The 21892-nt window shown below is 35.8% G+C and overlaps 1 protein-coding gene across 2 annotated transcripts in view; it reads right to left on the reverse strand.

Annotated features, from left to right (window-relative positions):
• Nucleotides 1-633: 633 nt before the first annotated feature.
• LOC114646919 (serine/threonine-protein kinase 32C) overlaps nt 634-21892 on the reverse strand; it is a 351995-nt gene continuing 330736 nt past the window's right edge. For both annotated transcript variants that reach the window (XM_051922990.1, XM_028795324.2), the window contains 7 exons: nt 20440-20529; nt 19297-19400; nt 19084-19200; nt 17485-17610; nt 12876-13007; nt 8987-9054; nt 634-6599 (listed from right to left, as the gene is read on the reverse strand). In XM_051922990.1, the coding sequence (XP_051778950.1) occupies nt 6353-6599; nt 8987-9054; nt 12876-13007; nt 17485-17610; nt 19084-19200; nt 19297-19400; nt 20440-20529 (884 nt within the window). In that variant the 3' untranslated portion in view covers nt 634-6352. The remainder of the gene's footprint in view (nt 6600-8986; nt 9055-12875; nt 13008-17484; nt 17611-19083; nt 19201-19296; nt 19401-20439; nt 20530-21892) is intronic.

Here is a 21892-nt window from a genome sequence, read left to right on the forward strand (position 1 = left end):
AAAATTAAAGTGAGGTAGAACGGTGGATGTCATGATGTCAGTGTCACGCATGCACGCCAGGAAGGCTCCCCGACCAGCTCCGCTAATGCTCTCCTCTCACTTTCCACAGCTAAGAAAACACACCCAGTGAGGGCAACCAAGTCTGGCAGTAAGGTCCAATGGAAGTCCCGCCCCTTTCGGTTCAAGAGACATAAAAAGCAGAGTTTCAGGAAGGTAGCATTGTTTTTGAGAGGGCCAAAGAAGAGAGAGGAGCTGAGACGAATGGTCAGTTGACTTTGTGTGAATTTAATTTGATAGCATTTCAGTGCTTTGGTGCCTGAGTTGTTTTATTGTCAGGAATGTTTCTTTTGCGGTTTTCCCTTTTTTTTTGGAGCTTTGAAGTAAACAGGATTACTAGGGTGGCACTGTTTTGGCTGCTTCCTGGCTGCTGGTCACACGAGTTTCAGTTAAGCTGCAAGAGACAAATTTTTAAGTTCCTTTCCTACCAGTATGGGCTGATGTTATTGTCTGTTTTAAAAAGATAAGGACTGTAACATAAACAGAATTTGCTACGTCTTTAGCGTTTTCATTCAGAAACTTTCACACTGTGATGTTGTTAGCTTCGTATTATGCAATAAATATTAAACTTGTAAATATTTTACAAGATCTAGTTTATTTCTTCATTACAACATGAATATAATTTTTACATTGAGTATACAGGTGTGTATATTGTGTTTACATATTAAAAACTTCACATTCATTGCTACATAAATACAATACTGTAGTTTCAACATCAGTTTACTTAGCAATGCCAATCCCTGCTTCTCAACGGCCTAGAGCGATCATGCATTAAAAAATGACATACAACAATTACACTCAGATAATTACACCATGATACACACATTCCTTGCACTGCTAAACTGTTAGCACGGTCTCGTTGTTTATCGTTTACCCATTCCCAGGTTAGAGGTACTGCTACTCCAATACAATTCATTTGGGATCAACTAATACAGGATAACAGAGTGTCTGTAAACATGACCGATATCATGCTGTTTTAGCCAGGACACTGGGGAGATCCGACATAAACTTTAAGAAAATCTTAATGTGCTTTTCATGATGAAGAACAACTGTATGCGTACTGGAAATCATTTTTACATGAAAGATTTTAACAGTCTAGGTTCGTATGTGGCTTTTGACAAAGGCAGATACGCAAGTTTCCCTTTTTATGGCTATACAGAATGCTCCTCCCAGTAAACTAGGACAGTGTGCTGCATGCGGTGTGGGATCTGGCCCATTCAAATGAAGATTCGGTGCTACAGACAATGTGCAGGTCAGTCTGGCTGACGCAGCCAGTCCTTCAGGCAATCTAACCCCTTCCTAAATGTCAGGTTAACCACTGCCATTTCCAGGCTCCATTTCTTCACTGTGGGGTCATCTCTAACGAGGTTGTTGCATTCCTTATTTCTTTCCCCCTTCATATTAAATGCTTTCAAAATGCAGGTGTAGCCACCTACTGAAATATGCTTTGTCTATAATGTTAACAAGACTGACATTTACTCAGTTTTCGTTAGAAATGACAATGTAAATGTTACAAAAGCTTTGGCCTTTTGCCTATACAAGTTGTGCCTGCACACTTGAAAAATTTCAAACAACACTGTATGAAAAGTTAGCTTCATACGTCTTTTATATGTGTACTTATTTCCAGAGCAAATACTAATAAATTTTCCACATAAAACTGTGGAGAAAAAGGTTATGTTTTTCGTATTTACATATAATGTCCTTAGGATTAAAATTCAAGGTTTGCCAAGCTGAATGTTCCTAAATATCTAGAAATAAGCAGCTCACATCCCCTTAAATGTTTCTGCAACTAGTCCAAAATCAACAAGGATTAGTTTTAAGTTGCACTATCCATTTTATAACAAAATTATGTTACATTAAAATATATTCCCTTGATATTTCAAAGGGAAGTCTCTATCTGAGGATGGCAACACCAAACACGACTGCTGTATGCAATTTCTCCCTGATTGCTGGCAGAAAGACACATTCATTGTTTTCTATGACTATAGTTTAAAAGCAGACGGCAGATTATTTCAAGCAATAATTTTGTTTACATACAAATATATCTTATCATATATGTATACATACAGTAGATATATAAATAGGTGTATAATCCAAAGGAGCTCTTGAATAGGAGCAGTGCAATATGAAGATATCTAAGCACAGCTTGGCAACAGGAACTAATTTTGGTAACAAGCAAATATTTAGTGATTTTCTTTTACTAAAGTTAATGTAACTATTCTAACAAGAAGATGTTTGATGTTAAGACATAGAAAAATAAGGTAAAGAAAAACATGTTTACACCATATTAGGCACATACTGTATTTTGTAACTTCTAAATTATCACTACCAGTAGTCTATGAAACAATAAGATTACATATCACAAAGTTTTTGCTTACAAAAGTTTTTATTTATTCAAAATTAAGTAAAGGGCATTGCTCCTCTTTCACCCTTTTCAACCAAGAGGTGGTCTATGAGAGGTGACAAACAAACAATATAAGGAACAATTAACCAGCAGCCTGTAAGGACTGAGATCTGCGTTTGAATTTCACGGTTGCTTGCATGCACTGGTACACCATGTCATTCACTGCTCTGCAAATCAAAGTGGAACTACAGGAGAGATTGGAAACTGCAAGCATTTAGGGTACAAGATAGACATCGCTGCTGGAGTGGGTAGAATTTTACTTCACCTTCACTTCATCCACTGCAGAATGAGGACCTCCTCCTTTTGTCTCCACCATCCTCTGTTTGACATCCAGTTGGCACCAACTGTTTTCGTTCACTTGTCAGTCCAATGCGAGTCTGGCTGTAAAATTTTACTGCATGGCTTTAAATGTCATTTTAAACCAGCTGGCAGGGTTAGTAAATCTAGATTTAGAGTTCTTGCATGGATTAATGCTAAATAATACAAAATAAAATAATTTGAGATCAAGCATTTCAAATACTAGGCATTGTTGGTCTTCTCTCTGGTCCCTTTTCATGCATGATTCTTTGAGTAGACATCTGCCTAATGGGTTGGGGGGTTAGCAAAGCTTTATTTGGGGACATCTGATATGGAATGTCATCCACTCATTCAATTTCTCAATAGGCAATATTGGGTACAAGGCAAGAGCCAGGCCTGGAGTTTACACTGACACGCAACCCAACACTTGCTCATGTCATGAGACACCAGCAAACTTACAATGCACTCTTTATGTAATGTGGGATGAAAAGTGAAGTACCTGGGGGAAAAAAACACCTCACTGACACGAGGAAAATGTTTCCGCTTTACATATTCATATCTATTTGGTCTGATGTTCGACTAAGTTACAATGACAGACAAACACAATCTGCTTCATCTAGTAACACATTAAGAAATTGCACCTCATCTGGTTAGTACTGAAAACGTCACTTAAACATACACAGTGCACATTAGAAAAAGCATTTGACTCTCCAGGCTATTGACTTTTCCAAAAAGATACCTGGAGTCAGGTGTTTCAGTTAATGGATGAAAGGTGGACAGCAGAGGCACCCTGCTCTATAAAAAAGGCACACACAGTTTGGTTACGAACAGAGTGTGCTATTCTCAAGAAGGATCTGCTCATATCACAATGCCCAGCCAAAATCAGCAGGCTCTAGGAGGAAAATCACAGTGTTACATTAAGATGGAAGCAGCTACAAAGGCATTTCTAAAGGCCTCAATGCTCATCAAATCACAGTAAGATAAATTGACCGCTTCGGAAATTCAGTACTGTTGCGGATCGTCCTAGGAGTGGGATGGTAAACATGCAGTGTGCAATGCTGAAGAGAACAATAAAGAACTTCAGGGGAACGGCAAAAGAAGTGCAGAAACCTCTTGAACTTTTCAAACTCGCTGTTCGTGTGTCCACTATAAGATTAAACACTTACCAAGAACGGTAGTTATTGAAAGACACCATGGAGCAAACCACTGTCCTTTAAAAGAAAAACACTGTGGCATGTGTCAATTTTGCAAAAGGCCACCTGGTTGTTCCAAAACACTCCTAAGAGAATGTGGACAAACCCAAAAAAAGCTGACATCTTTGGCAGACTCATGTATCGCTGTGTTTGGAAGGAAAAAAAAGAGTCCACACTAACACCAAACCTCACCTCAACTGTTAAGCGTGTTAAGAGATGGCATCAGGGTTTGGACTGCTTTGCTGCCTCACAGCCTTGATGGCTTGCTGTCAACGATGAATTAAAAAATGTACCAATAAATTCAACATGAAATTCTCAGAGTAGCAGTCTGTCACCTGAAACTTGACAGAAGCTGGAAGATACAAAAAGACAATGACCTGAAACACAGCGCAGATCAACAACAGAGAGGCTTGAACAAAGGAAAATTTGTGTTCTGGAATGGCTGAGTCTAGATCTCAACCTAACTGACATACTGTGGCATCTCAGAAATATCGCTGAACTGAAACAGCTTTGTAAAGAGCAGTACTCTAAAATCTCTCCAAACCATTGTGCATGTCGGATGTGCAGCTACAGCAAACACTTGGCAGAGCTGCGTCTGCTGCTGAAGGAGATCCTATCAGTTACTACGTACAAGAGTTCACATTCACCTCCACCTAGGACTTCAAAGTTTAAATAGTGTGTTAAGTATTGACAATAAGTAGAATTGTTTGTGTGTTATTAGTTTAAGCAGATTATGTTTGTCTATTTTTGTGACTTTTTGAAAATCAGATTCCATTTTCTAGAGAGAATTCCAAAGGGTTCACAAAGGGAATGCATGTTTTCAGCTCAGATATATTCAGGCTTTACATCAGACTGAAATGTGATTGAACATGTCATTTTACTCTCTGAGAAGTAGTGTCTTGCATGACCCATATACACAGACTATTCTGCAGTAATATCTAAATATAGAATGACATACTAGCAGTACTGTATGCCTTTGGGGTTTTGTCCATTTTTAATGAATCTCCTTTTGTTATGTAAAGGATACTTTTGAGCCATAGCCTATCCAGGTGGCATCTGGGGCAAATCAAGAACCATGCACAGATTGGATGAAGTCCATTACAGGGGACTCTAATGTTTGGAGGAGGCCAATTCAGAGTTGCCAAATTAGCTAACATGCACTTCTTTGGGATGTGACGGGCAACCTGATAACTCAAGTAAACATGGAATGAATGTGCAATGACTAAGCCACAAATCAAACCCAAGACCTCTGCACTGCTGCTCTTTTGGGTTAATAAGGGTTAACGTACCCTGGACAGGATACAGTTAATCAAAGGCACACATACCCACAACAAGCCAATTTAGTGTCACAAGTCAACCTAAAAATTCGTTTAGGATGAGGAAGGGAACTAAAGAACCTGGAGAAAAGCAACACATGCAGTCTCCATATAGGCAGTGACCAAAGCAGAAACTAGACCCTGGTCCTTGGAGTTGTGAGGCAGCATCATCACTCTAACAGTATAATAATAGTTTACATCTATAATGCTCAATGACTGACCCCTTCAGCTCCAATTAAATCTAATATCAAATGAAAGCGCAGCTATATTAAGTATTACCATGCATTTTTACTATATAACATATCATACTTCTATATAACATATCATTCTTACTTAATTCTGTTATGCTATAAACTATTTAAATATTCAAAGGCAATGTAATTTGAAACAGAGATGGCCATGTGGTAGCTGTAATTAAATTTCCCTTTTGTAAGATAATCAGAAATATTGATTTAGTGAGATGTGATAAAACAGTGTATCACTACAATGAAGGTAACAATAAGAGCCGAAGGGGATTAATGAAACGTCTGCCTCAATATATGGGAAAGCACAATATGCTTTTCTTTTTTTACTGCCTTTCATTAACAGCAATCAAGGTTGATTGTGCCAATATGCTAAAAATGGCCATTGTGCAGTATTATATTTTTGAAAATAATCTTGGTCTAGCTAATCTGATTATGTGTGCTTTCCTTAGTGTCCTCTAATGCAAAAACAGATTTTGTTACCAGGAAAACCAGAAAACTGGTAACATCAAGCAAAATAAGTGAATGGGGTTTCAGGGTAATTTATTCTCAAAGAGTATCCTGAGAGTTACAGATAAAAGTCTAAAAGAACAGCTCATGACTGTACTGTATTTCTCCACTCATTGCTACTCTGTTGACAGGGTTCCTATCTTATAATGTCTTTGCTGTTAATGTCACAGATTCTAGGTCACGCTAACGCTTTCTATCAGAACCACATTAAAAGCTGTGGTTTCCAACACAGCAGATCATGGATGAATCTACATGAAATAAAAAGGTGTAAGCAGCATTAGATAATAACTGAGATTCAGAGTGCCTGTCGCTCCTCTTGTAAAGAATCAGACTTTAGCTGCTGCTTGTTGATGAACAAACCGAAGTGCACATGTTCACGGTGGAACTCTCTGCTTCAGGGTCTTCTTCTACATCTGCTTTTGCTTCTGTTTCAGCTTCGGTTTCTCCTATAGTTTCCACATCAGCTTCTCCTTCTGCTACAGCTTCACTTTCACCTTCACCTTCACCTTCACCTTCACCTTCAGGTTCAATTTCTGCTTGACTTTCAGAACGGCTTAGCTCTTCCTGTCTTTTCTTCAACCTTTTTAGAAGAAAATGATAAATAATAATTTAAGTATTAGTTGTTCTACTCAACTTCAGCTGGAAGAGTGATAACGTGTACATTACGTTCATTAAATAAATAAAAAACAGTACTGAGACTTATGACATGAAATTTTTTTAGTATTAATTTTATATCTAGTGCTTTTGAGCTTATTAAACCCTTGCAAATTTTGTAATATTAAACTGTAAAATTAAGTATAACATTTAGAAACATATATCAGTAATAATATTGAAACATTACAGAGCATGCAGAATGAACCCGATTGCTGAGAGACTAATGAGAGTTGAGTGGCACGAACGCCCTCCTCTAGGATCTCCATTAAGTGTCCACCAATCCTCACTCCCACAGTCTCAAAGAGCCTTAGTTACTCTAGATCATACATGGATCTCATCACAAATGGATCATATGCTTACTTATTATTCGTTATAGACAAAAACTGAATATGCCATTTTTTGTTAGTCATAAAATGAGCATTCAAAGAGGAGAGCCCAGATTTTTGATGGAATCAATCATTGTCTCAAACGTTAAAGAGTTATTAAGTGGCAAACGTAAAAATCTTGTTCTTTTTTAACACTAAAATATTTTTAAATCCTCAGCAATTATTGTGGTCAACATAAACTCCTGAAATTTATGTTGTTTTGTTACACAATCATTTAAGTAAAAAATAACATCAATATTGTGCTGTGTTCTAGGGATATGGATGTTAAAAGATACAAAGGTCCGGTGAAAATGATAACTTTTGACGAGTTTGTCTCAGTCTTCATTTTTTCTAGAAATGTATGGGTAGAAACAATCAAATTTAGGATATACCTGAAATAACTGCAAGAGTTTTTGAAATTGGTATAGTGTTTTTTACATGATGACAGACAGAAATTCAATTATATAGATACATTCCTTTGGAGCAATTTCAATAAATCACACAATTGACTGCTTGCTACTATGATCTAGTAGATTTGTAGTGCTATTAATTTAGTATTATTTCAGCTGATAACTGAAACTTTTATTGAGGTTATCAAAGTTTTCATTTTTTTCTAGATTTGTATATGTAGAAAATCTAACATTTTATTAGCCTATATTCTAAGTTAGAATATACTAGAAATAACTTCTAAATTGTTTTAGAAACAGGTGAAGAGGTTTTCAAGTGATACTCTAATAGAAAGACAAAAATCAATTTTTTATATATAGATGAAAAAACTATGTCTTAAAAATAACATAACATACTCAAACCTGCTTAATCCAATTAAATTTTGGTGGAGGCCAGGGCCTATCCCCACTGCAGTGGGTACAAGGCAGGAAAATGGACTACATGCCAGTCCATCACAGAACCCGTTTATATACACATCTGAAATTTACAATTTGAAACACATAAAGCAAATGTTTAGGGATGTGTGAGGAGCAACTGGAGGGAAAACCCAGGCTGGTGCACACAGGCCAAGATTTGGTGCGGAATTTAAATCCAAGTCACTGGGTGCATGAGGCAACACTATAAAACTGTGCCTCTATCCCTCCCAGTTTAAAAATACAAAATTCATTAACAAAAATACAAAATAAAAATATATTTTGTAAATTAAAGAATATTAACTCAGTAAGTTTTAAATGATCATTTTAAATCTTCTTATTTGTAAATGTATAATGTATAAATATAATATTTGGAAAAATAATAAAAGCTAACAGTAATAAAATTAAAAGTTATATTATATTCAAATTGTTGCCCAACAACCATCAGTCTGTTTTTGGTTCCATTTTATGACCTCTGCATTTGTTTTATATATTGTCACAGGAAGCTGGAGCCTTGTCTCGGCAGCTTTGGCACAAGGAAGAAACTCACAGTGCCAACAGCATGAATTCTTTTTACAACACAGTATTATACTATATCTTCCATTCATGACTGATATTCACAATTAATTTTTTCTAGATTAAATACCAATAACATTTCAGCATTGAAGTTAAAAACACTGTTCAACAAGTAACATATTCATTTTTGCATGTTTAGAATTTAATCACTTATTAGAACATTATATTATTTGGTTTTTAATGTTACAATAACACTATTCTTATTATTATGTTCATTAGATTTTACGCAACTCAAAAAAATTTGCAAGCAGGAATTAATCCTGCATGGGGCATCACACACAAACACACACCAACAAGCAGAGCCAATTGTGGGTCCTTGTTTCCTACGTGGAATGTGAGATACCCAGACTAACCCAACATGAATCCAAGAAAATAAGCAACAAAATTTCGATCCCTGGAGGCAAGAAGGGGTTGTCTTAACCATTGCCTTACTATGTCATCTCCTCCCCAGAACAGAATTTTTAAATAATAATTCATTCTAGAAAAAAAGAAACACTGAAATTGGTACTTGCTTTTCTCTGTTAAAGATCATAAATTCTTGCTGGACAACTTCAAGGCATTCCTGAAGATATTCATTTTCCTGTAACAAAGGTGAAGAGGTGTGGTCATATGTAAGTTACCTTTCCCTGTTTTGAAATGTCCCCTGTGTCTCATTTTCAGTCAAGGGAAGCAGCAAAACATTTACACAGCAATGGAAATTACAGTACAATATACTGTACAGTAAGATCCACTGGTATTCTCACCAATTCTGTTAAAATGTAAGCCTGCACAGATTCTTGTTGACCTGCTCACCCCAAAAGCTCAGTTTAATACAAAGTCTGTACCTTTTCTGTACAATTTTATCACATTTCAGGATACCAAAATGAGAAATGATTGTTTTTATAGTGTTTGTTTGCTTGTATATGCTGGAACATCCATCAGCATGATGTAACTGCGTGATAATTTCCATGTAATTATGTTATATATCCAAAAAGATTCCCCATCTGTGATATTTGTTTGTAACACATACATAAATATTCCCTTACTTAACAAGAGTTTTGAAAGTATTCATTGATACAATGGTTTACAAAATGGAACACTTCATGGGACTGAGAAGAACATCCTGGAAAGCTTTACTATCAGAAACAACCAATGTCTCTTTTGTTATGTGTATTGTGATAAATTGAGACAGTGCATAGATATTCATTTTTGTCATATTAGTAACTTTTTTAATAAACCTACGTTGAAATGCATATAACCTATCATAACAGGTAAATGCATGAGAACATACTGCATTTGAGTTACCTAAATATTTACTTTGTTTTGTAATACATGTTATGTAATGAATCTGAAGGCTAGGTTAGTATGTCACCTGATAGTAAATTTGATTATAATGCACAAGAATTCAGCATTTACATCCCCCCAAGGGAGTATACTACCAAAGCTGCCAGTGAGGTAATCACAATGAACTAATTCCCTATGTCTGCCATGGCTTCATAGCTTTAAAGTGCAGACACATGCAAAGCGGTTATATATTAAAAGTACTTTTATAAAGTACTTTTGTTTGACAACATACTAAAATAAAGCTTCTTCACAAGGACACAACTTGTTTGACAAAGCACATTAGCCTGGCATAATTTTTTGTACCTATTCTGATGAGAAGACATACCCAAATTGAACTGAACTACTGTATGTCATCTATACAAAGTCATTTCTTTTAATGGTGTAATCTCTCAAGAATGGAAGGCTGTTAAAGACTGGTATAAACTTTCGCACTACACAACACAAAAACAGCTTGTTGCCAAATAACTCTAAATATGATGCTTAGCTGATAAAAAATAAATATTGGGTTACGGCTAGTTCAGATTTCATTACAGCTCTTCCAAAGTACAGTTGAAAGAAATGTATCTAACATGTCTAATGTAAAGTGCAGTGGACCCATCCCTTAATTCTTGATGAACTAATGGAAGATGTGACATGAACAAGGTCATCTCACACAGATTTGGAAAACCACTGTGCTCAAAGTAAACACAGGGTCTTGAAATTAAGAGGAAGTAACAAGGGACTTTGCCAGGGGGGTAACAACAACAGACATTTGGGAGCCTGACACTCAACAGAAATTAAAGATTGAGGTCCCAAAAGCTGGTAAGAGGCAGTTAGGAGGCAGCAGACTTTGGATGAAAGTGACTTTAAGTCCAATAGCCTGGAAATGCCCTTGTAGACCTTGGCTTTTAAAATTCAAACAATTGTGTTTTAGAGAGTGTTCTAGTGTGGATTTCCTACTGTCAGAAAAAGACGATAGGGAGGATAACATCTGTAAAATAAGGCGCAGAGGTATGATTTACTTTGTGAGCTTTCTGAGAGATATTTTTCAGTTACACTTTTCAGCACCATAAATATTTTCTGCCAATCCTCTTCTTGTACTGAAAACAGTTTGCTTCACATGAATAATATATGCATTCAGATCCATTTATTCTGTGCACACTTTTCAGCACATGTATTAAATCTAATGATAATATGTTATAAGTATTTCAAAAATGAAAAAAATACAATTAGGTTGCTTTCATGGACAGTCTTGTTAATAAATTCCTTATTAAATAAAAGTAGCATAGCCAAAAGAAGCGGGATTTCAAGGCATGGAGTGTAGGTGGGTATAAAATTGGCTCAAACACAGGAAGCAAAGGTTATGGTGAGGGGAACATTAGTTCAGAGTTAGGTGACGTTAAAAGTGTTGATTCTCAGGGGTCAATCCTGCATCTCTTTTTATTATACATACACAGCCTGAACAAGAACATAATCAATAAGATGGTTAACTCTGCAGATGATACCAAACTAGACGAAAGAGCAGATAATGGAGAATCAAATAAACTGTTACAGAGGGACTTGGACAGCATACAGGCTTGGGCTGATGTCTGTGATCAAATTCAATATATGTAAATGTAAAATATTGCAGGGAGGAAGTAAAAATGTTAGAGCTGAATATACAATGTGAGATCTTAAACTTGAAAGTACACCTTAGGAAAAGGACCTAGGAGTCATAATTGACTCATCACTACCTACATCAAGACAGTGTACAGAAGTGATCAAGAAGGGCAATAGGATGTTAGGTTATATATCATGATGTGTGGAGTACAAGTGAAGAGAGATTATGCTTAAATTATATAAGGCACAAGTAAGGCTTCACCTAGAGTTTATATAGGTTTTGTCTCCATATTATAAAAATGGCATAGCAGTGTTAAGGAAAGTCCAGAAAAAGCAACTACACTGATTCCAGGACTTAGAGGTTTGGGCTATGAGACAGAGACTGAAGAAGTTAAACCTTTACCGTTTAACAGAGGTTAAGAGGGGACATGATGAGCGTTTAAATTATTATCAGAATTACTAAGGTGGATGCCAGTTTTGACTTTAAAAAAAATGTTGCAATAAGAACATGGGAGCGCAGTTAGAAACTTGTAAAGGGCAGATTTCACAACAATGACAGAAATTTTTTCTTCACACAAAGAACCTTGGATAAATGAAACAAATTACCAAGTAATATGGTGGAGAGTAGGACTGTAGGGACCTTTGGATCTTGACTTGATGTTATTTTGGACAAGACAGATGAATAGAATGGACAAACTTGTTTGATTGAAAATAGCCTGTTCTCGTCACAATTGTTCTAATGTTCTAATAAAATGCAGTGACCTTGAAGCACTCCTTATATTTGACATGTTTTTATTTATTATAACAATTGGAAAAATGTAAGTCCAAACAGTTGTAGAACTGTGAAGTAACACAGTAAATGACTGAGAAATAAAGTAGTAGTAGTCAGTAAGTAAGCCACGTTTTATGTAAAATGAAGGCAAAAATAGTAAGGTGAGAAACAAAGCAAGTGAAAACCAAAATTCTAAACTTTAAATGTTTATTTAGAAGTCCTTTCAGCCACTCCTCCACTGGGTCCTTCCTTTTATTTTTAATCCAGTTTCAGGCACTTTCTTTTGGGTGGAGATATGTTTTATAGTGGTAGCTTGATTACATCACTCATTAAGTGACTTCCATATCACATGACTTGCAATATGGAAATGCGATAACATCACAATAATTAGTGATACAAATTGTAAACAACAGATACAATGAGCAAAATGTTATTGGCTAACTTTGCTAATATGCAAGATTTCGAAGCAACTCAGGCCCTTTGTACATCTTGCCTGAAGTACGGGCCTAAATTACCTCAAAAGCTTACATATTGTAATCTTTTTAGTTAGCCAATAAAAGGTGTCATTTTGATTGACTTCTCATTCCATCCTTAATGGCTAACATGGTACAACACCCCAGTACTACAAACAACAGATACAGTAGCTCAGACAGTCAAAAAGTAAACAAAAATGAAATGATTCAAATATTAGCAGAATCCAAGGAATTATTGCTTAATTTTGGACTTACTGATTGGGAGCTGTCCTTGCTGTTGTCTCTAGATTTATTCTTTGCTAGCCTCTTTTTCTTCTTGTGAAGTGGCCTTGACTCCAGGATCATTTCTTCAAGTTCAAAGGTTGGATCACAATGCAAACGGCCTTTCTGTAAATGTATATTTTAATTATTGAAAGAACTTCCAATTAATTAAACAATAGTCCAGGAACCAGAAAAAACAAAACTCTTATTGTAGCCTTCACCTTGTGCCTGTGGCTTTCTTTCAAGAATTCTAAATGTTTTCAATGTATCTCAGCAATTTTATAAAGCACTAATGATACTGTAATTGTGCCTTCCTGTCTAAGCAACCAATTGCTATACTATTTTTTTCAGTCTTGTAGCTAAGAAATACTCACAAAAAGTTTGGAATTAAGATATTTAAGAGCAACCATTAGATTTATTGCTATTTACAAAAAAAGACACTTTCCTAAACATAGGCAGACCAGGTAATCTGTGACACCTTATAATGTTGCAGATACTTGAAAGAAGGTTCCCCAAACTGAGTATATCTCTCTGTTATAAAAGAAAATCTTGAGACGAGACGAGACAATTGCCAAGAGATTTTTTCAAGTCCTGTCCTCCTCTCAACCATTTACTGTATGGTTAACAGTCCATGCCCATGGTCCTCTCACCTCTCATTCGTGTGAATGCTTTTTGTCAGACACAGTTCCTGCACTCTCGGCTCTTATGATTTTTTTTTTAATTTAATTGATTTTATTGTAATCACACAACAGTAAAAATAAGTAAATAGATGAATTAATAAGTAAATAAAGATAAATGGAGAAGAAAAAGAAATGGAGGGAGAATCTGCTTCCTCAGTGCTTTAAATGCTTATTCTAAAATGTTATTGATTACATCCTTCCAGGTTTTGAAAATGGTTCTGCACAGATCCTCTAAGTGAGAATTTGATTTTTTCAAAGCTCTTATGAGTTTTTACATTTTCCTCACTTTAAGTTCCCAATAAAAGAAGACTTATTATGTCCAAATCTTATTGAAGAATTTCATCCCGAAGGGTTATCAACAGAAGAAATGAGTACACGGGCAATCCTAGCACCGAGAAATGATGAAGTCAAACGAATTAACGCATAAAACTGTCGAATGGTTACACTGCAAATTGGTTAAATGTGTATCAATAGACTATGCTGAAACAGTTGGTGGTCACGTTGCAGAAGATGAAAACATCAACTTACAATATCCCGTAGAATATCTACAACCGTTAACACCATCCGGTCTTCCACCGGCAGAATTACTGTTGAAAGAAGGATGTATCTTAATGTTATTGCGAAATTTATGTACGAGTGATGGGCTATCCAATAGGACAAGATTAGTTTTATTCAAAATTAGTCGAACAATTCTGACATGTAAAATTTTAACAGACGACAAGAAAGGTAATGTAGGACATCTTCTGCGGATAACATTAGACACCAAAGGAGATCTTGATATGTCATTCATATTAAGACATTTAAAACATTTACTACTATGACAATTAACAAATCACAGGGACAAACATTCGAAAAAGTCAGTTTATTTATTAGAGAGAAAGAAATGATATTCACTCACGGGCAGTTAAACGTTGTGTTGTCACGATGTAACTCCAAACACAAAATCAAAATTCAAAGTGATATTGATGAAAACTTAATTCCAAATATTGTTTTAACTGAAGTTTTACAGTAAAAGTGTAAGTTTAAAAAGTATTTGCATGTTAATTTCAAAGCCAAACAGAATGAAAATGTATAACGGAACGAATACCTCTAACGCAACATGAAACACAAATTTCTTTCAATTTATTACGTTTTACTATTTTGTACTATGGTTAATTACTCTCTGTAATGTAAAATAGTTAGTTCTACTTTGCATATGTAACAATTCTCATGAAAATAACAATCAGTTTAAATTGCACATTCGCTTCCCCATACGTGAGCGGCAGAGCCACAAAGTGGCTAGTGTGTAGTGTGTAGAGCAAAGCTAGTGTTTATATTGGGATTAATAAAGTATCTATCTATCTATCTATCTATCTATCTATCTATCTATCTATCTATCTATCTATCTATCTATCTATCTATCTATCTATCTATCTATCTATCTATCTATCTATAATAGAAACGCTTTAAGAGGTTCAAGTTTTTCACACAGGAGTTCCTGGCCCTGATGAAGGTATGTAGACCTGAAATGCATCAGCCTTGATAGACAACAGGAGATACAGTATATAGGATATAACAGATTTACTCATTTGAGACATTGAGATATATTAACACTGTGATGTTACTGAAAAATTACCAGATCTTTGTTTAAAAGTATTTCTTATTATGTGAAACACCTTGTGCTCAAATACAAAATGTTGAAAGTCAAAGTACTATACTAATACTTTTTTTTAAGTGAATATTGGGTAATTACAGTTTCTAAGTACAAATATCTGACATTTTGTTTATTTTATTGTCAAATTTTTATTAAATAAATATACAAATACAAATTAGTGCAAATCAAACACAACCAAGGAAACATCAATACCTATAAAAACACCATCCGTATACCTACAAGTAACAGACGTTAATTTCAGAGAAGAGACAGCACGGCTACACAAAAAAAAATGTAGACATGAAGTCAGAGCTCCTAACCAAGCAACTCTAGCAAGTTGCACACAGAATTGGGTAATTAGAAATGCTGAAGCCATTCACACCAATAATTCAACTAGCAGACAGTTCAAGAAACAAAGTTGTAGAAAGAGGATTTCAGGTAATGAAAGAAATCTTTGTCTTTGGCTGCTCCCATTAGGGGCTCCACAGCGGATCATCTGTTTCCATATTTTCCTGTGCTGTGCATCTTGCTTTGTCACATCCACCACCTGCATGTCTCCTCTCCTGACTCTAAATCCTAACTCAAAGCTAGCTGAAGCAATTTTACCCAAAGAGAACAATCTCTTTTGGAAAGAAAAAGAGAGGAATGATCCAATAGGATGGAAAACGAGAGGAGTGACAGAAAAAAAACAAAAAAAAACTGTGACCCAGCTCAGCAAAACCACAGACTTTAGGACATACCTAGTCCATATGTAAGAAAGTTTCTGGGGTGTACAATAACAAAAAAACAAAGGAGATAATTAGATAGGTCCATAGAAAAATGTTTACAGGGAGTGAAATACAGGCAATGATGATTGGAACTTTTAGAAGTAAAAGTGATGTTCTTAAAAATGAGGTCCAAGTGCTTGGAGACAGCCTTGCTTAAAAATGTGTAAGTAGCAGAGACAAATTTCATCTCAGAAAACAGAGAATGAAAAGTTCAACAAGGATGACAAAAGAGTAAAGAAGAAAGAGAAACATCTCAAGATTTGATAACACACCAGAGTTAGAGTTAAAAAATGTGGATCTCAGAAGCTGAAATGTGTTGAGCCCCGAGCCATCAAAAATATCACCAAATGTAATGCCATGCTCCACACAGCCTGGGAAAGAGATAGGATTACCTCCTATATGGAGACTGGAGTTATTAAAGATGGGGGTGTGAACTTGCACACTTGGGAGGGACCTATAAATTCATCGACTTTGCTGCAATCTATAATCTACAGTATATGTTAACAGGTCTAATTTAAAGAATTTCTGGTTTAGATGTGAAAGAGATCTAAGACAGTCCAGGTTAGATTCGATTGAAAACTAATATGAGGTTCTTCCAAGAGGTTCCAGACAACTCCAGGAAATCTCAAGTTAAATGCCCAGTGATAAAATTACAAATCATCACATCTGTCATGCGCCAAGATAAATTATTTGATGGATGGTCTTTTGGCATTCCATAGGAATTCAGACAGGAGAAAGTTAACCTCTTGCCAAAATTTTGTGGGGGGGTATGGTGGAGTATAGCACTAACAAAATTAAACCGGGAGGAAATATTCATTTCAAAAACAACCAATTTTAAAATTAAGGATAAGGGAATGTGAGGTCTGAGGACAGAGTCTTTAGCACCCTCTTTATGCAGGTAAATTAATTGTAGTGATGTGATGTAAAGAGGAAGGGATGCCAGATACTTCATGGAGTTTGCACTCAGGACAGCCAGTGAGGAAAAAGATTCAATGTCAGAAGACTTAAGAGAGAGAAGAAATTTTAAAAACAGACAGGGCTTCAAAGAAACAAGATGAGGACATGAGGAAGGTCAGAGGGGAAGTTTCAAGAAGGTAGAGAGAGATTTTGTAGTGGGAACCATGTGCAATGATCACAGAAATGAAGATTGACTTACAAATGACTGATATACTTTTATAAATTAACCCTGTTGTTCTGAGTTATTTAACAAATAGCACTCCGGTAGCCACTTTTAAATCAAGTTTTTCAGGAAATTAGCATACATTGTCCTATAAAGCTGCACTATCTAATAATGTCAAACTATGCACATTTCAAGTGTTAACAAAAAAAAATAAAATCTGTCAGGTGATGTTGGTATTTCTCAAGTACATACTGTCAGTGTTGTCTCCTCTTTAACCTCACAGGTGGCAATAAAAGATGCCTTAATCGGATCACAGGGTTACTAATATTACTAAGCTGATTTATTTCTTGCAGAAGTGTCAGATTTGGTAAACCAGTTAATGACATATACATTAAAGGCTTACATTTGGAACAAATCCAGCGTCTTCCTTTTTTTCATTAATAGCATCCCAATCCACGTCAGACAGGTAGGGGGAGGTCTGCATATCTGCTAGGCTGGAGAAGCGATGTTCAGGATTGACAGTTAATAACTACAAAATAAAAAAACAAGTTGTTTCTTAAACAATATACATACTGTATTTTGCAATACTAAAAATACATAATCTATTTTATTTTTTACACAAACTATAGTAAACACCTTATACAAGTTTTTTATCTCCATATGAAGTATACATTTTTTTCTGGAGCACAGGCAGGTAAAATGACTCACTCAGGGCTTCACAAAGCATAAGTGGAGAAAGTGAATCAGCACTCATAGGGATTGCATTCTCACACATTACAAAACCCTTGCATGTCTAAAAATAAGTACAAATAGAAATCAAAGGGAAGCAGCACAGTGTCTGGCAGTTCCAGCAGCTTGGGTTCAAATCCTGGCTGAATCTATGTGTGTAACTTGCATGTTCTTCCCATGTCTGAATTGCATTCTAACTTTTATTAGGCTCTCCTAAGTTAATAGGCAATTTAAAATTGTCAGAATGAGAATACGTGTGGGTTGTTCCTTGCATCCAGAGTTAACTGGGATGGGTTATCCAGGTTTGAAAATGGTAAGAAGGAAATAAAATTAACAAATCCCTCATCAATCTATGCATTTATCTGAGCCAGCTAGTCTCAACAAAATTTTTTTCTGGGCAGAATTGCGTGTAAGGAAGGAATTAGCACTACACAATAGTTCAGTCCATTACTGAATAAAGTGAGGATACTGGAAAAATGAAATGTAACTTAGAGTATTGCATTTACCATAAAAATTTTAAAGGGATATTCCTTACTCATTATTTATTTTTGATGTAATTAAATATCAGAATATGGTTCGAGTCCTGTCATGTCTGCGTTGGCTTCCTCTGGATGCTCTTGTTTCCTCCCACCATGCAAAGACATGCAGGTTAGGTTAATTGGTGATCATAAATTGGCCCCAGTGTGAGGTTTGTGTGTGTCTGTGCATTTGCCCTGCGATGGACTGGTGCCCTGTCCATGGTTTCCCCCTGCCTTGAGTCTTGTGGTAGTTGGGATAGACTCCACCGACTTGTTCAGGACTACGTGGATTAGAAAATGACTGACTAACTGACTAGTTTCAGTGTTGTTCTTGAATATACCTAAAAAAACAATGTTTTTATGTTTTATCGCAATAAGAGACTGTTACAAAACTAACAATAGATTACAGTTTATAAATAATGTTTACAGTGTTTGTTCTTTTCTTCTGTTTATGTTTAATTGGTCGTGTAACATGACAGACATCTCAACAGTCATCCTATGTAGATGGCCCTTTTAATTCAGGAAGGACAAGGGATGCACTGCCAATGGCTAGTAAGGTTTGCCACAACAGATGAACCAAACAACAGAAAACTCCAAAGAATACACAGAGTGGCCACTTCATTAGGTACACTGGTACTTCTCATGGAACTGTGATAGCCTTTAGCTAAAATAATGCATACATTTACAATGGTAAAATATTGTATTATTTAACATTATATAGAATAAAAATATAATGATGTGCATGATGTTATTACCTTCCTCAACAGAGCTACCATTTCCTTGGACCAGGCAGAACAGTACTGCACACTCACAGTACTGAATAACTGTAGTAAGGATTCAACAGTGTTGCTGGAATGAATGTCATATGGTCTCTGGAATATGATATAAGACAGTTATTTACTTCATCTTTGATTTTCAACATTCAAAAAATTTGTTCAAATTTGATTTCTGCATCAAAGAATTGATACCCATCCTCGAAGAACTTCATAAGCTGTCACTCCAAGGGACCACCAATCCACTTCAAAGGCATATCCTGTCCCTCCATTTACAAATGAGTGGAAAATTTCTGGTGCTTAAAGTAAGCAGATAGCAAAATATCACAAGAATGGCATCAAGACAAAATAAAACATCTAAACAGTTAACGGCAGAATAGAAAGGCAAGCAAGCTTTATTTTTAGCAATACACCAATATTCTAGGTTTTGCACTATGACCTCATGAGACTGCAAGACCTACACAGAAAATGTCAGTTCAGATGTTATAAGCTATTTGCTTCTTTACAAGATCAACAAAACAATACTGATATATTGCAGCTTATTTCTAAAGCAGCAATAAATGTCTGCAGCCTCTGCACAAAGTCACCAGGAATTATTTGGAGAAAAAAATTCAATGCTGTGACGGTAGGTAATTAAACATTAAATAAGACATTGAAAGACTGCATCATTAATCAATCTTTAATAAAGTATAACTGTAACATAGTATACTAAACAAACATAAATCATTTTAATCGACATAATGGATGAAGTATCACTGAGAGAAATACACTTTACATAGCCCTAATAATAAACTGCCTTCTTGTAAGGCAATTCTCTATTTAATGACGGGAATTAGATCATTGCTATCTCATTATAAAACCACCAGCAAAATCGACTAAAATTACAAATTTACTTTAAAAAAAGCTAAAAAAAAAAGATTTTTTTTTTTACTTAATTGAAAAGAAACATTTGTCAAAGATGTTGTGGATTTCAGTCCTTATGTCATTTCCTAAATTTATTTTTCATTGACAGGATGCATGTTTCCTTAAAACACTCATATAAGTTTCCTAACTTAGAGTAAAGAATGAAAATTGCAATCTAACTTATTGCTTTATTATTTCCAAAACTATCTTGAAGTACTGACCTTTCCAGGTTTTCAAAACAGTACAGAAATAAATGCAAAGCATTTAATGCTCAGCCTTGTAATGGTGAAAGACGATAGCCCAAGGCATTCAACATGAACTGTCCAATGTTAAGACACCTACTGCATCATTGAATCAATAAGACCAAAGGCACACACTGATGCCAAACTGCTCTGTTGTTTTAAATGTATCTGGAAAAATGAAAATGTGTCTTACCCATGTAAGGTTTTGTTCCGGCTAATGCAGTAGCTCTTTCCCCATCTTTTATTATGGTTGCTATATTAAAATCAGTGAGATGTGCATGTCCTAAAAAAAGCAAAAAAAAACAAAAAAAAAAAAATATATATATATACAGTACATATGTAAAAGCATAGTTTTGTGACATTGTCTATATACTTGAGATTCACTGTAGCAGTCAGTAAATGACTTAATTGTGCTAAAATAGTTTTAAACCTGATATCTACATGAAGTAACTCAGAATTTCTCATTATTCAACAAGCACTAGCATATTGTTAGTGTCTGCTGGAAGACTTACTTAAACAAAGTAATAGAAGTAAAAAATAATGTAAACTTGAATGGGGCAGTTCTCAGCAGAGGTACCCTCCATGTGGAGTCTGCAAGTCTGCCCTGTGCATGCATGTGCTGCCAACTACAGTCTAAAGGCTGATTATCAGCACTAAACTGGCTCAGGGTGGAAAACTTTGGAAGTGTGTGTGTGAGTGTGTGCCTAGTGCTGGACTTGCATCCTGTCCACGGTTGGCTCCTGTATTATACTTTATGCATTCCGCTGTGGCTCCCTTTCATTCCTGTACAGGGAATATCTGGCCTAGAAAAGTTGGATAGCTGCATTTTAAATGTTTAAGTGTAATATTTTTCACTTGGGACAAAGGGGGTTATTATCAACATGCTACAGACCTTGTTTGAGATTTCTGGATTTATTGATGTATCACTTGTGGGATTTTTTTATATGTCTCTCTTTTAACTAATCCTTTGTGGAAGCAACTTTCGTATTGATTAGAGCAGTCAGTTTGTGTGGACGGTAACACAGAACACCAGAATTTTGTATGTTGATCCCATTCATCTTTGCAAAAAAGTATAAGCTCCACGAAACTGTTTGAGGAATCTCCTGTGCACAGCTCTCTTTAGGAGCGTTCACACATTACCTATACCAGCGGTTCTCAGCCAGGGACCTGAGTAAGCACCGGAGTGGGCTGTAAGATGATTGAAAATAATTACAAAATTGCAGCAAAATGCAAAAAATCACTGAAAATCAAACTACAGAAGAGGTATCAAAGTTGTCTTTTTAAAGAGAGCCGCTTTATCAATATCCAAAATATGTTACATACAGCCCAGAATGATTGATAGTTTTCTCAAGGATCCCATTTAACATTAATTTCAAAGATTACTCCTGTATATTACTGAGCCAGAACACGCTTACACCTGCCATTAAAATGTGTCCCCGGTGCCAGCTTCGGTTAATAGACAAGCACAGTACACCGCAGCTACTCTGAATGATCCAACAAGAAAAAGCGAAAAGAAGGTGACACTCCACGCTATTATAAAGAAATCTGGTGTTTTTAACATGATGTCAAAGACTAGACAGGCTGCCAGTCTGCTCACTTTTTTAAAGCTGCACAGGTATCTGGGCCGACCATAGGTGTTTCTGTGG

Source organism: Erpetoichthys calabaricus, chromosome 2, assembly GCF_900747795.2.
Source record: "Erpetoichthys calabaricus chromosome 2, fErpCal1.3, whole genome shotgun sequence".
In the NCBI taxonomy this organism is placed as follows: Eukaryota; Metazoa; Chordata; class Cladistia; order Polypteriformes; family Polypteridae; genus Erpetoichthys; species Erpetoichthys calabaricus.